Below are 14,100 nucleotides of genomic sequence, written 5' to 3'. Positions count from 1 at the left end.
TTCTTCGAAAGGTACCTACTTGCACAGTTTCTTCAGATTGTTATGTCTCGTAGGAAAGTTTTATGTTGAATTAACTCAGTATCATGAATTTTAGTTATTACTGCCTCTGTATTAAGTGGCCCTTCTCTTTTAATGGTTATTTGAAATAAAAATACGCTTTTGCACCTGACTCTGGTTCTCTTCTTACTTTTCCTTCTTCGTTGTTTTTTTTCTTTTTTTTGTCATGTGGTTAACATACACAACACTTCAAGCTGCAGCGACACTAGACTAAGAGGTCTCTGGGAACCACCTGTGTGGCTGTTAAGCCAGAGAACCAACCCACAACTTATTATTGCTTTTATATTTGAAATTCTATGCTTTTCTAGGATACTTGTGGATGCATGAACAAAAAAAAATAAAAAAAATACATGTTATGTTCAATGTACCTATTTTAACGTACATGAATAGTAGGTCATCCATATTCATTCTACCGGCTGCAGCAGATGATTGAGGGTTACCAGGTGCGTTCAAACTATCCATTCTATTATATATACAAATTTCTGACATTCTTATTATTCTTCTATTTTTGTTTACAGTCTTGCTTTTTTCCAGCTAATATGTTGAAGTGTTTGACTCAAAATTTCAGAATAGAAATTAGAATCATTTAACACAAACTTCCAGGTAGAACTAATCAAAAGAGAAGTGTAAGATCTATTGTTCAAATATTATTATACAGCAGAGAGTAAAACTCTCAGTTACATGACATTCCATATTAGTGCAGCCTTACAAAGAATTAGGAAACACAAGAACTAAATTTGCAGTTAGAGCTACTGAAGACATATTACATATTTGTTTGCACTAAATTTGCAAACTGACATTGGAAAGGATTTTAATCATGTCAAACTACTTTCAACTAAGTAAAATATTAAAGGTTTTAAAATTTTGTATTACCTTCAATCTAATATATACCGTCCAATATATGGGATCAGTTCTTATAGCTTCTTTCTGTGCATTTTTTCAATCTAGAACTGGAAAATCCAAGGACAATCATATAAAATTGAACCTTTCAAATAAGAAGCTTGTAAAAAGAAACTTTCTGAAAACCACAAACTTCTGATGTTAAATAAGTTATGAAACCCAAGGAAACTAATATAAAATTGAACATTGTACTTTGTGTGTCAATTTTTTCTCTTCTATTCTTTGTTCTTCTATCAGGCCTTATATGTTGTCTCTATTGGAAATGACTGAATGCTGTTATGTCCTAGAATTATCATTTAAGACAGCAGCACATACCCTGCATCAATTGATTTGTACCATGAGATTATGGATAGTTGGTATAATTTTTTATTGGTCTATCAAGTGAATCTGATGTGTGGACTGTGATTACATGTTTTGCATTGTGGTATCAGTTCCCCGTGTTATCTAGCGGTTAAAAAGGGGAAAATAGAGAAGTGCATGACCTCCACCTCTGTTGTATAGTATATTCTCTCTTTGCCTAGATAATATATCTATGGTACTGAATGGCAAGATTGACAACAGTGTACCATGTGGGAAAATGACCCTGTTACAGGGTTTTTTTTTCCCAGGGGAAAACAGCAACTTGCTTGGACACACACACACCCCTCCAAAAAAAAAAAAAAAGGGAAAAGAAAGAACTGTTTTTGATGTGGGACGAGTGTTGAAAGAGAAAATAGATGAAGGACAAGAAGAAGAAAGGAAGAGAGAAAGAAGAAAGAGGGAGAGGAAGACAAGAGACCAGCGGGAGGAGAGAAAAACTTATTCAATTATCTCCACTAATCCAATTACAACCCTTTAAATAAGAAACAAAACTGAAGTTCAAAATTAAAAAAAAAAAACGAGATAAATCAATATCTGATAAATCTTGTAAAATCAGGAAAAAAGATATAATGACTATCTGATAAATCTCATAAAATTAGGATAAATAAAAAACGAAAATAACCTGAAATAATAAATTACAATATTGTGGGGTGGTGGGTCCTGATGGGACCCGACGTCTCTGAGTGTAGACTTGTGTGACTGGTGGTACACTGGTGTTCCCACCAGTTTTATTTAGCTAATGCATTCAAAATCTAGTTTGCCTTCCACTTAATCCAAGGCTAATGCCAAGGCCAGGCTTGGATACGTCTTGCTTGTCTAAAGACATGTGTCATCTCAATTCTTAAAGGCAAATCAAATAACCAAAATTTAAGACCCACTTACAAAGTATTGGATTCAACTTAATAGTATCCCTTTACTCCATGAGTACCTGAAAACTTAAGGATACATCAGTGACTCTAACAATAGAAAGTTCTGTGTTTATCCATGAGAATCAAATTTAAAGACTTGCCAGGGATCCAACATGGAAGCAAACTTTTGGTGTTTGAAAGATGTGCAAACCATCCAAAAGTTCTTCAGTTGGAGCCATAACATTTCAGTCTTTCTCAAGGCCCAGAAGATTGTTAACCAATTATTCGTTACAAATGTATAATTTTTTTTACTTTATGTTGGTTGTGATGCCTTTTCTTTGTTTGACCTTCAAGTAACAATTCCGTCTTCTAATTCTTCTAAATAAAAGAATGTGATCCATTATTCATGGCCATTTTGAAAAGTGTCCAGGAATGTTTTCTCACTTGAGAAATTCATTTTTGCGCTTCCATCTTGTATTGTAGAAGCAACAGAATGTACATAGTGAAAATGTTGAAGTTCACTATAGCTGAGTGATTTTATTAGTAACAAATTTACAAAAGGTGTTCTAAGAGAGTTGGAAGAATTCCATCGCTATGTTCATTCAGAAGGTAATCTGCCATAAGCAAATTCAGTTAGCAGGTGTTAGTACAAGTATACTTGAATTTCTAATTCAACCATGCAACACTACATTCCCCTGCTGATGTTTTCAATATCCTAGCTGTTGCCACTTACCAAGACTACCTGGAGTAGTGTATCCATTTAGATTTTCTCTTTGCGTGTATTTTCCAATATATTACATTTCTTGTAACTTACATTCATTTAACCAACTGAGATCTGGTTACAGTATCATGACTGTGGATATTTATTTAAATCCCTTGCTTTCAACTTATACATTCTCGTCATTGAATATCTGAAACACCTTTTTCCTTTAAATATACTTCAGGACATGGGAAGTGTAAGTAAATGAATTTTCTCCTTAGTTCAAAGGGCACTCTATTTTACTGTCTATTTTACTGTTTATGTTAATGTATAGTAATTGAAGTATAAGTGGAAACAATTACTTATAAAGTACATAAAGGATTTTTAGATGGTTCACAATCCTTTTGGTTGATGCTCTCATTGAAAAAAAAAAAATTCTATCCAAAGAAATTCCTCTTGTTTTTGCATTTTTGCCACCATAAGAAACAACAGCACCAGAAATAAAATATTTTTTTAATAACAAAAATAAGATTAAAATAGGAGATATATGATTTAGAACAACTTTTTTAATTTTTAATTTATTTTTTCTATCAATCGAAAACTCATTTTTTTTTAATCCTTTGTAACATTTCTTAAATGTATGAAGCATCAAGAAAAAATAAATTTCTATTGAATTTTTTTCCTACATTTTCAGTTGACAACAAAATTCTAAAATATTAAACAGCTTGTAAATAGCTTAGCTTAAATAACTAGCAATTGAATTATCAAAATAATGGGTTTATCGCACAGGCATAGCACAAATTAAGAAATCTAATCGTTTTTTTAAATTGGCAAATACATTGAAGCAGTTTGAACAAAAGGCCCCCCAAAAGCTGATGTTGGCCAGACCAAGCGAACACATCCCCACAAATACTTAACAAAACAAAACATGGAAGCATGGGGACGAGCCTGATCATCAGAAAACCTCTAAAGATCTACCTCTGCACCTGTATTCTTTTGTCCCTTATTGGTAATTCAATGGGTTGTTGGGCCTCGTGTGGATGCTCCGGTCCTTTGTACACCTTTAAATGAGTGAAAAGAGTCCTGCCCAGCTGCATAGAGAATTGGAAAGAGAAATGGATTCAGGAAGTCTCCCCCCAAGAAATCTTTGCTGCTCACAGAGTACAAAAAGAAGCTAAAAATATAAATTTCATGCCACCATTTGGTAATCAAATACTTGTTAGTATTACATTTGCAACACTGTCGAGCAGGGAAAGGTGTTAATCATGTGCCAACATACTCAGCTTGCACTAAATATGCTGGAGCTTGCCAAACCAAGAATACTAAAAGTGAGAAACTGATATAGAAGAAACAGTGGCAAGAGCAGAAAAGGAACAATGACTTCAACACTCATTTTAAGTATATAGGCAAACTCAAACTACACCGATGAAAATAAGGCATCTTAGTTACAGTAAGTTTATCTTCTTCACTTGCAAAGTTTTTATTTGCAGAATTTTAAGATGCTGTGAACAGTGATTCCTAATTTTTAGGCTGATTCTCTTGAATTCTTATACTTTAAATTGTCAGTGCTCTTTCCATGTAAGAAGTGAATCTGTCTTTTCCCAACTTACCCTTCCCTTGGGAAGCATACCACGGACAGCATGTTCAATAATTCGTTCAGGAATCCTCTGCTGCAGCTGATCAAATGTTTCCACAGTCATACCCCCTGGTCTTCCTGAATGCCTCCGGTAGACCTTTTGGGTCCTCTTTTTACCAGATACTGCAACCTTTTCTGCATTCACCTTTATATGAAGATAATCTTGACATTAGGTCTTGCGTTTTGAGCTCCAGATGAAAATCACAAACATGAATATATAACAAGCTCATCAATCCATCTTCCAGAAAGCTCCATCAGGTTGAATTCTAATGAAATATTAAAATGAAGATAGAAAAGCATAACTTGAAATGAACGTGAATATATAACAAGCTCATTAATCCATCTTCTAGAAAACTTCATCACGTTGAATTCTAATGAAATATTAAAAGGAAGATAAAAGCATAACGAAAAATTGTTATCGGTAAGTGCAAATAGAGTGAAGCTACAAGATTGGAGAAAGAAAACAAGACTGTATAAATAATGGAGGCACATAACATTTCCTTTTGAATGGTAAAAAGTAATAATTTTAAATGAAAAGGAAAGGGGAAACAAGTGTGCTAACGTTGACCAGGTGACAAATAAAAACCCCATCAGAAAAAGAGTCGCCCTACCAATCACAAGTGGGAGAAAAAAAAGAGTTTGAGGGGAATAGTATTAGAATTTCCTCAGATACATAGTTAGATTGGATACGAGCTAAGGAATTGAGCACAGAAAAACCACAATATAGCCATTTTGAAACCAAAATAAATCACACATAAAACCATATTTTAATTGAGCTATCTGTTGTGTTTGTTATAGTTTATACCAAGAACATCTGGCTGTCAACAATTATTCCCTGCTTCTAACAGTTAATAAGTGGCAAAGATAGAGATACACACCATGATAATTATCACATACCACGATGACATAAGCCCCCATGTCCACACTAGGAGTATAGGTTGCTAAGTTCTTCCCACGGATGTGTATAGAAATAGTTGAAGCTAGTCGACCCAAAATTTTGTCTGTCGCATCAACGATGTACCATGTTTTCTGGGTGTTTATGTGGTCTGCCGCCTTGGGATACCAAGTTCTATTCCAAATGTCCTGGAAAAACAAGGGAGAAAAAAAAGTTGCTAGAGCAATGAATACTGAATCTAAGAAGCAAAAAAGAATACTAAAGAACAATTGCAAGCCACCTGGGTTAAAGAGATGGAATAAATTTGCCAAGACACGTTGCATATCAGCACCACATTACCCAGCCGTCTTAAGACAAGTATCGACATAAATATGTAACCGTGGTTTCAATCAGGAAGATCAATAAAATGACGAAAATAAAAGACTAACTACGAGGTTGAACCAGCCACAAACTTAACACCTAAAATACTTCTGTTTTTTTTCTTTTTTTGATTCACGAACTCGGTTAATAAAAGAAACAGAAAGAACGTAGCATTAGATTATACTAGAGTTTGCCAGTGAATATTCTAAATTGACGCCGTAACGAAGTTCAAGGCATCTCAACTGCAACCTATAGGCAAGTGTTAGAACAAAGCTGAAATAGAATGCCATCGAATTCCCATATGCCTCCAGATAACCAGATATATACAGATACTATTTTTTTCCATTTTTTTTTCAGGGTAGCTGTTGTCAGAGGCGGGAGCTACACAAGAACTTATACGACATAATCACAACACTAAATCAATAGAATCCAAAAGTTTCAGAAAATTTTCCAGTTAACTAACTATGCTAAAAATGCCAGACCAACTATCAACAAGACCCTAAGTAGCTAAGTTTGTCCGCAGCCGTATTCTTAATAGAATGTGAAGGGAAAAGAATTCGAGTTAGAAAGGTTACAGGTCCATTAATTTCATCATCTTCGAACATCCATCGCTGCTCAACGGGGACGACAGCAGTCTCCTGGCAACGAATTTGAAGACGCTTCGTGAGTGGAGTCGCCAGACGTGGTTTCGCCGCTACCGCAAAATGACGAAGTCCCACAAATGGGGTTCTAGTGGAAGAAAGGGACGGGGGTTTGATGGAGGGAGTCGAGAGAAAGGCCGACGACGCGAAGGAGACTGCCATTTCCCTAGCAGCAGCTGGGTTCCTCTACCACTTTTATCGGTCCTGGAGTTTTATCCAGCTGATGAGTGCCCCTGGATAAGGTAAAGACAACAGATAAGGGCTACTTTTGTCATTTCATGTTCCGACTTCCGACTCCATCATCTGGACCCATCTTCGTTCTTGAACCGAGCCCACCCTCGTAGGAGTCTCGACCCTCGAGAGGTTGGGCTACAACAGTGAGAACTCTGAAGCCGCCCTGGTTTGTATTAATTCGTTATTTTGTAGAATCGCGAGGGCATATGGATCCTTACTGCAGCTCTCGCTTCAGGAGTCCTCTAGATTTCGGCATGTCTCGCCCTCTACTTCTCGATACTGCCATAACGGGAATTCTTGTCGCGGTATCCTAAAAGATCACCGTCGCGACCGTAGTTTATAATTTGTTGGGCGAAATCCAATTACTTCTGTGAGTTCTTTCTGTCTACTGAACATGCCAAATGAAGCCATAGCTCTGTGTTTTCTTTTCAGCATCTACTCAGCTACTCTTTTATTTGTTCATTACCTTTGAGTTTCTTTCGATGAGAAATGTGGGCAATGGATGTTGGTCCGTTGCTTATTCTTTCTGGGTAAATCTTTTGGGGTTCTGATAATGTTCCATATTAAGTTAATTTACTGCCAAAACTTGGGTAGGAGATTAAAAAACTATTATAAAAGTATTTTTCTTTCTGCTATGTATTTTGCTTCAGTTCGGGCAGAAAGACATCAGATCGGGATGACTTCTATGGATGACTCACAATCATCAGCGTCTCCTTCCGTCAACAATGATCATCAGAGTAAAAATGTCCATGAACAAAGTACAAATCATGGGTATGTACGGATGTTTTGGGTAATAAGTGCACTATCTCAAATTTTATCCCCATTTTGCTGTTATTTTCTTTCCATTTTAGAAAAAGAAAAAAAACAGAAAATCGCAGAGGTGACAACGAAGAAAATTCCTGTTCAGTTTGTGATCTGCTGGGTTTCGATAATTTATGCTTAAGTGAACTGGTCCATAGGGCAACTCTTTATTTGGGATCTTGACTGAAAACAATTGATAATGGACACTCCCAAGTTATAATTCAAAAATGATGTTCTTCGTCAATTGTGGGAATCTTTTATTTCATCCGTTGGTTATGCACATTGTGAGGTTTTAGGAGATTGATCGGCATGGTCCTGTTACTGGATATATTACATTCCTTGGACAGAAGTGTATGGTTTAGTGGCATCACTACTTGGATATATGTTTAGTACCTTTAGTTCTCCTGTGCTTAGTCGATAGCCTTTTGGTTGAAATTTCAACCTTATTTTCTGTAAATAATTATGCTATGTAAAATATTTTTATATTAAGTTGCACATTTCTAATTTTATTTTAAAACTTTTAAAAGTCCTCTTCGTTGGATGTTCTGGAATAGGGAGGTGAAGCATGACATTTCTGAGGAGGAAATCAGAAGCATATTAGAAGTAATTGCAGGCACTGGAAAATTTTGGTAAGCCTTTATTTTTAAGAAGCTCGAAACTCATCAAATCAGGAGAATAAGAATGGCATCCCTTATAACCAATGGATCACCGCACAGAAGAAAGTGTGGGATGATGGTAGATAATGCAGTACTTTTTTTACAAGGAATCATTATGTTATTGTTCTCAAGGAAAAAATGAATAAAAATTTTTATATTCATAATTTGTATATAAAAATATGTCAGTTTACGTCCACTCACTTGACTATAACAGGCACAATTGGAACATACTGAAGGGAGTGCTATCATATCGGCTGAAGCAGGTATGGGGAGGTATGCCTACATGATAGTCTCATGTTATATTGTTACTTCTGTTGGAAACATCAGCACCAGAACAGGTCATCCTAATTCTTGTGTTCAAAAACGATTTCCAAGGTCTTGGCAGAGTATCCTGAATCTCAAAAGAAACCTGATACTGGGTCAGAACTGAGTTCTTTATCAGGAGAAGCATATCCAGAATTAGTAAAAAGACTGGACGAAGGTAATTCTGTATTTGTTCTTTTAGCTTTTTTTTATGAATCAATGTCTATCGTTTAATTCATATTTTAGTTTTTGCTTCATGGTCAAAGTAGGTGAACTTTCTGATGAAGATTGCCATGAGATGATTTTGTAAGTGGCTGATTCAAAACTTTTCTCTGTTGTGAACTCTTATCTCAGCCATTAATTGGGAAGTCATTAAGTTTATTGTGAATATGCTTTTGAACTACTAATCATTGTTGTCCAACAAGTGTGATGTTTTCTCCGTGACCCTTGTAGGCAATGCTGACCTACGACAGGTCTGGACAGCTGACATTCTGTTAGAAATAATTTGATATCTAAGTGGAATTTACTACATATGGCAATCCTTAAAATATTCATTGGTCTCATATCCCTGAAGAAACAGAAACCTTACTTGATGCATTGCAAATAAAGTTTCTCGGACAACCACTGGTGCTTGACAACTTCCTTCTGTTTTTGTTAAAGGTTTTGTTTGGAAATTGGGTTGCATTGAGTAATTTCATACTGTAACTTGACTATCAAGTATCAAGCACATTGACCTGTCTATTTGTGTCAAAGAAGTCCTCGACAAATTGTCATTGTTAAGGAATAGTCCCACATGGATTAATGAGTACAAAGATTTTAAATTTATTATTTAGGAAAGAGGTTTCCTAAGTTGGCTAGTCATTTTGGGATAGGCTTTGGAGCTAACTTAACATGGTATCAGAGAAGATCCACAAAATTCAAAGAAACTTGCCCAAGACTTGTGTTACTGAACAGTTTAAGGATTTAGTTATATGACTCATAGACAAGAGATTAACTGGAAACTTTGGTACAAATAAAAAAAAATCTAAGGATATTTGTGGAGTAGTGCAAACTATACCCTCCCCCTGAATGGGAGAGGTGGATCCATCAGCTAAACTAACTTAATGATATGAATGAGATAGACTAATGGATTAAAATAGAGAGGGCATACCTGATATGTGTGAAGAGGCTCTTGAATCAATGATCTCATAGGGGGAATGAGACACATTTAGTGCATTCATACCTGTACTAGCCATCATGGCACTCGTTGAGGAAGAAGGAGGAGTCTCGGTAGTCTGAGAAGCAGTAGATGAAGCAATCAGTGACCCAGTCGCTGTAATAATTGCTGAATTTCCTCATACGATCCAGTGTGTGAGGAGGCATCCTTATCTGTGACTATAAAATTGGCCCAGGTAGGTTTACCAAATTTGTCCTAGCATTTCTCAGAAATATGATTAGTCCTACCACAATAAACACATTTTCGATCCCCCCGATCATTTCGGCCACGACCACGGATTGTGTAAGAGCAACCTCTACCTCTATTATTACCACCATGAAACTGATCGTCGGACTTACCAGTAGAAGATTGAAGGTTAAGAGCAACTGCTTCTGAGAGGGTTCCACCTGACTCATTATTATTTACAACTGCACCTTCAGCTCGAAAAACTCTGTTAAAAGCTTGCTCAAGAGTGGTCATATCCTCATTAACCAACAATTGGGCTCTAATAGCATCATACTCATGCCCCAAACCATCCAAAAATTGGGCTACTTGAATCTGATTTTCTTCTTACGGATGTCTTCAACATTCGTAGTAAAAGGATGAAATGTACTAATCTCCTGTAGTACTCCCCTTTTTGTTAACGAGAATATCCCAAAAAAACACATTTGACAGACCGAGGTGACAACTTATCGACCAAAGTTCCAAGCATATGAACAAAACAGGTACATCCAAAAATACGAGAAACCACACCAAACAAATTACAATTGGATTTTAAAATCTGAAATGGAACTTGACCACTCAAAACAGTTGAGGGCATACGATTAACCAAGTAGTACAAAGTTAAAACTGCATCTCCCCAAAAAGATTTAGGAATATTCATATGCAATAATAGTGTCTTTGTAACCTCAAGGAGATGTCTATTTTTACGAAAAGGTTAACGGTCTTGTACTTCTCTTCCAGAAATCCATTTTCTCTTCTATTTTCTCCCCAAATCACAATAGTCATCATTCATCACAATAGTCAGTTGACCAATTAAATCTCAACTGAAACTGTTATTGGGATGTGATCTTATCTGGGCATTGTTTGTTTTGTTTGCTGGGAAACATTGCTCTTAAAAGCAACACATAGTTTATGAGTTTAAGCTATAAGAGAGCTATGTTTTTTAAACGACTAAAGAACAAGCATGTTTCATCTGTACTAGATCATCCTAAAAAGCCCCGAATATTATGATGATGGCCTTTGGCAGTTGCAGGTAATTGTCTGTTGCAAATTTTAGGTGTGGCATGGGATAAAACTTGTAAGAGGTTTCTTTAAGAGAGAGATATATCACTTATGTGCTTCTTGGTGATTTGATTCTGGTTGTTAGTATCATTTAGGTACATAATTCTGCATACATGTTCCTATCACCTTCCACTTCTCTCTCTCTCTCTCTCTCTCTCTCTCTCTCTCTCTCTTACACACATACACAACATTATTGAAACTCAGGGTTTTGACCTAATTTGGCCGTTGCAGGTAATTGTCTGTTGCAAATTATTGAATTTTGCTTAACATCAGTCACTTCCCTGTCTTCACTTATTTGGGTAGAAAATTGATAGTGACTGTTTCAAATTTACAGCTCTTCTAAGCTTTGAAGAAGGCCCTCCGTTCACACTCCAGAGGCTCTGTGAGGTGATCCTTTGGCCACCTTCTTGTACTCATGGTCTACTCATTTATTTATTACTATTTTGAATGATCATTTGTTTAGTTATGAGAAGAGGTAGTTTACCCTGGTTTGCCAAAATCCCAGTTTTTGAAAATGTTTAATTTTCTGAATTTCATTTGAATGCATTTTTCAGTTCTCATTAAGGCCTGTGAAGAACTTAAGAGAGTGGGTAAGTTAATGAACCAGGAAGAGAAAGTAAAGAGCAAAGCCCATTAGACTGTATCTCTGACATGGAGAAACAATTTCTTGATATTTCCACATATACTAGTTGTGTCTTGGAGTATCACCTCTCAAGGGGGTGCTTTAACCAAACCCCAGGTTACAGTTTACCAACCAGGGTCAGTGCTAGAGGCCTAGTAAGACGTGGGACATAAACCATTTAGAACATTATGAAAGTCTGTGTCCTAGAAGACATGAGAAATAAACAATTTATTGCATTATAGAAGTCCCCTCAACTACAGCTGTTAAACAGGAAAGCTAAGCCTTGTAAAGAGGGATGATATTTAAATTTTTTGCATTCATGTTGGTCAATGATCAGAGAATATTGGTTGCCTGACAATTTCACATACTGCATCTAGCTAAACATGGAGAACTGCTCTCAATGTTGTTCTGATGTCGGCCTTGCCAGGGTGGGCAAGGCACCTTGCTCCCCTGGGAAGTGCAGTTAGTGCAATGCAATAAATGGCAGTCCACTGAAATGTGCAAAATGAGATGCCGAGAAACAACATCTCTCTGAAAACCTGAGTATTTCAAAGAATACATTCACAAATTTTTCTTCTGACCAAAAAAGCATCTTCATTTTGTTCATTCCAGTTTGCTGTCACAGGATGCACTTATATGCAACTTTTCCAGTTGGGGAAAGTTGGTACTGGGTCCACATGTAAATTTTCCCTTCTTAATCCCTGACATCCAACCTAAAATATAAATATTTAAAGGTGAAGCGAAATTTGATATTTTTTTTAAGGTGGACCAAAATTTTGAGGCCGTTGCTGTCAATAGGACCGAAAAAAGGAAAAAAAAAGAACATTGCTGTCAATAAACTGTAGATTCACCAAGCATGGCCTACATGACATTTGCAGAGATTGTTTCTTGCTTAGTAATGAGGACCACATTTTGGAGGGGACTGTAACTGTTTTCTTACTCTTGAAAAGAGTGGCACTGAGGCATAGCTTTGTCATGACCATAGATGGTGAAGGCACCATTCACTGTTTCCCTTTTTTTTTTTTTTTTTAGTTTTATCTGACTAATTTCTAAATCTTCAGTTGTGAGATCTCTGTCATGCTGCTATTATTTATGTTTTCCGTTCTTGATCTCCTGAAGAGACCTAATTCTGGTCTTTGTAAATGTTTTTCTTGACCTTTTATGTGGCATGAATTCTCTCATGTTCTAAATTTATGTTGTTGTCTTCAACCAGATTTTGTTGACTCCAAAAGCCATATATACTAGCCTGTCAAAGCTTGCCTTGGCATTAGAGAAGGTAATCATTGTTTCTTATGTCTTATTACCAGTGAGCTTGTTCGTTGGGAATTTAAGTTTGCATTGTAAGGAAAGCCCGTTTTTACTTATAAAAATGTCGTAGAAATGCTTTCAGAAAAAAGATCAAAGCAATGTGAACGATGAACATGAAGTTGGAGAAAGTCCGGTTAAGAATAGTTTATGAGACAAGCTTCACCTGACTAAGTACGGTATAGATGATTATGAAAGCAGACCTGATTAAGAATTTGGAATAAAAAAATAGGCCTTCACTGCACCTCAAGTCCAGTTGTCTGAGTTGTCATTCAATGCTCTGGTCTTTCCACTTTTAATTTCTAGACTTGGCTTTATACTACAATTTGTTATTTAAGTTGTTTGATTTGATAAGTTCTAACCTTGTTAACTTCCATCAATCTTTGCAGAATCTGTTGGTGACAACCACTTTGAGTGTATGCACAGACCCCTATCCTTCAACAACTGCACAGGGACCTGTTGAACCAGAGAAAGCATCAGAAGGGGCCCAAGCAGATCCTGTACACACTGAAAACGGCATTGAAACTAAGGTTGGTTTAAGTGATGAAGAAATGGCAGAGGCCGTGGAACAGGGTGACAAGAACATAGACATGGCAACACCTGGGGAAGAAAGCTTCGCAAGAACATCTGAAGCAGACTTGGACTCAACAGGTAGTCGTGAAAGTCCAAACTTAACAGCTAGTACGGTTCCAAACTCTGGAGGCAGTGAATCTCCAAGCTCAGCAGCTGGTTCAAGTCCAAGCTCAACGGCTGCTGAGGGCCCCTAGGGCTGAGTTTTATTGTTTTTCGGAGCCATTGGATCAGCCGCCCAAACAGGGTTAGGGAAATGGTTTAGCTTAAGATCTATTTATTATCCACACTAAGTAGAGTCCCTGTGAGAATTTTGTTACAGCGTTTCTTATACGAGACTGCCCCCTTTACAAAAACGTTGGGCATGACTTCATGAGATGAGGGAGGAGTCTTGTAATTCTCTTGTATTTCGTTTCTGCTCATCATTCTCCTTTCTTAAAGCCATGGGTTTGTTGGTTATGGTCGGAGACAGGCGGAGGTTACTTGTTCGGAACATTTTTGCATTTGACAAGATTTTACATTGACTTGGTGCAATGCTGTTCCTAATAAGAAATTAAATTTCACAGATTTTCATAAATAAATTTGACCTTTATTTAAACTAAATTGAATATATTACTCCTAATTGGAAAGATATAATGTAAACCCAAGAAATAAGAAGGGATATTGGGTATGAGCTTTTTCTTTTGCGTACATAGGATGTGAAAAACCGTTGTCCTACGGCGGCCTTCCATTT

At 36.6% G+C, this 14,100-nt stretch overlaps 2 protein-coding genes across 3 annotated transcripts; one reads left to right on the top strand and one right to left on the bottom strand.

Annotated features, from left to right (window-relative positions):
• Positions 1-3,666: 3,666 nt before the first annotated feature.
• On the bottom strand, positions 3,667-6,595 carry LOC137941093 (large ribosomal subunit protein uL13c). The gene is made up of 4 exons (XM_068786385.1): positions 6,332-6,595; positions 5,399-5,584; positions 4,476-4,646; positions 3,667-3,956 (listed from the first exon to the last, which is right to left on the bottom strand). The coding sequence occupies exons 1-4, from the start codon at positions 6,557-6,559 to the stop codon at positions 3,840-3,842; spliced, it is 702 nt and encodes a 233-aa protein (XP_068642486.1). The 5' UTR covers positions 6,560-6,595; the 3' UTR covers positions 3,667-3,839.
• A 279-nt stretch (positions 6,596-6,874) lies between these two features.
• Positions 6,875-13,924, top strand: LOC137940979 (uncharacterized). 2 transcript variants are annotated; one of them, XM_068786262.1, is made up of 8 exons: positions 6,875-7,001; positions 7,282-7,402; positions 7,987-8,061; positions 8,303-8,351; positions 8,464-8,569; positions 11,205-11,257; positions 12,706-12,768; positions 13,187-13,924. In XM_068786262.1, the coding sequence occupies exons 2-8, from the start codon at positions 7,308-7,310 to the stop codon at positions 13,562-13,564; spliced, it is 819 nt and encodes a 272-aa protein (XP_068642363.1). In that variant the 5' UTR covers positions 6,875-7,001; positions 7,282-7,307; the 3' UTR covers positions 13,565-13,924. The 2 variants fall into 2 exon arrangements, with proteins under 2 accessions (XP_068642363.1, XP_068642279.1); XM_068786178.1 differs by having other exon boundaries at positions 6,875-7,161.
• Positions 13,925-14,100: the final 176 nt, after the last annotated feature.

Source organism: Aristolochia californica, unplaced genomic scaffold, assembly GCF_029961685.1.
Source record: "Aristolochia californica isolate CCGP_79_NKW_82.1479 unplaced genomic scaffold, dmAriCali1.0.hap1 SCAF_1, whole genome shotgun sequence".
NCBI lineage: Eukaryota > Viridiplantae > Streptophyta > Magnoliopsida > Piperales > Aristolochiaceae > Aristolochia > Aristolochia californica.
The sequence above is the reverse complement of the archived record's forward strand: the minus strand, read 5'-3'. Positions and strand labels throughout refer to the sequence as shown.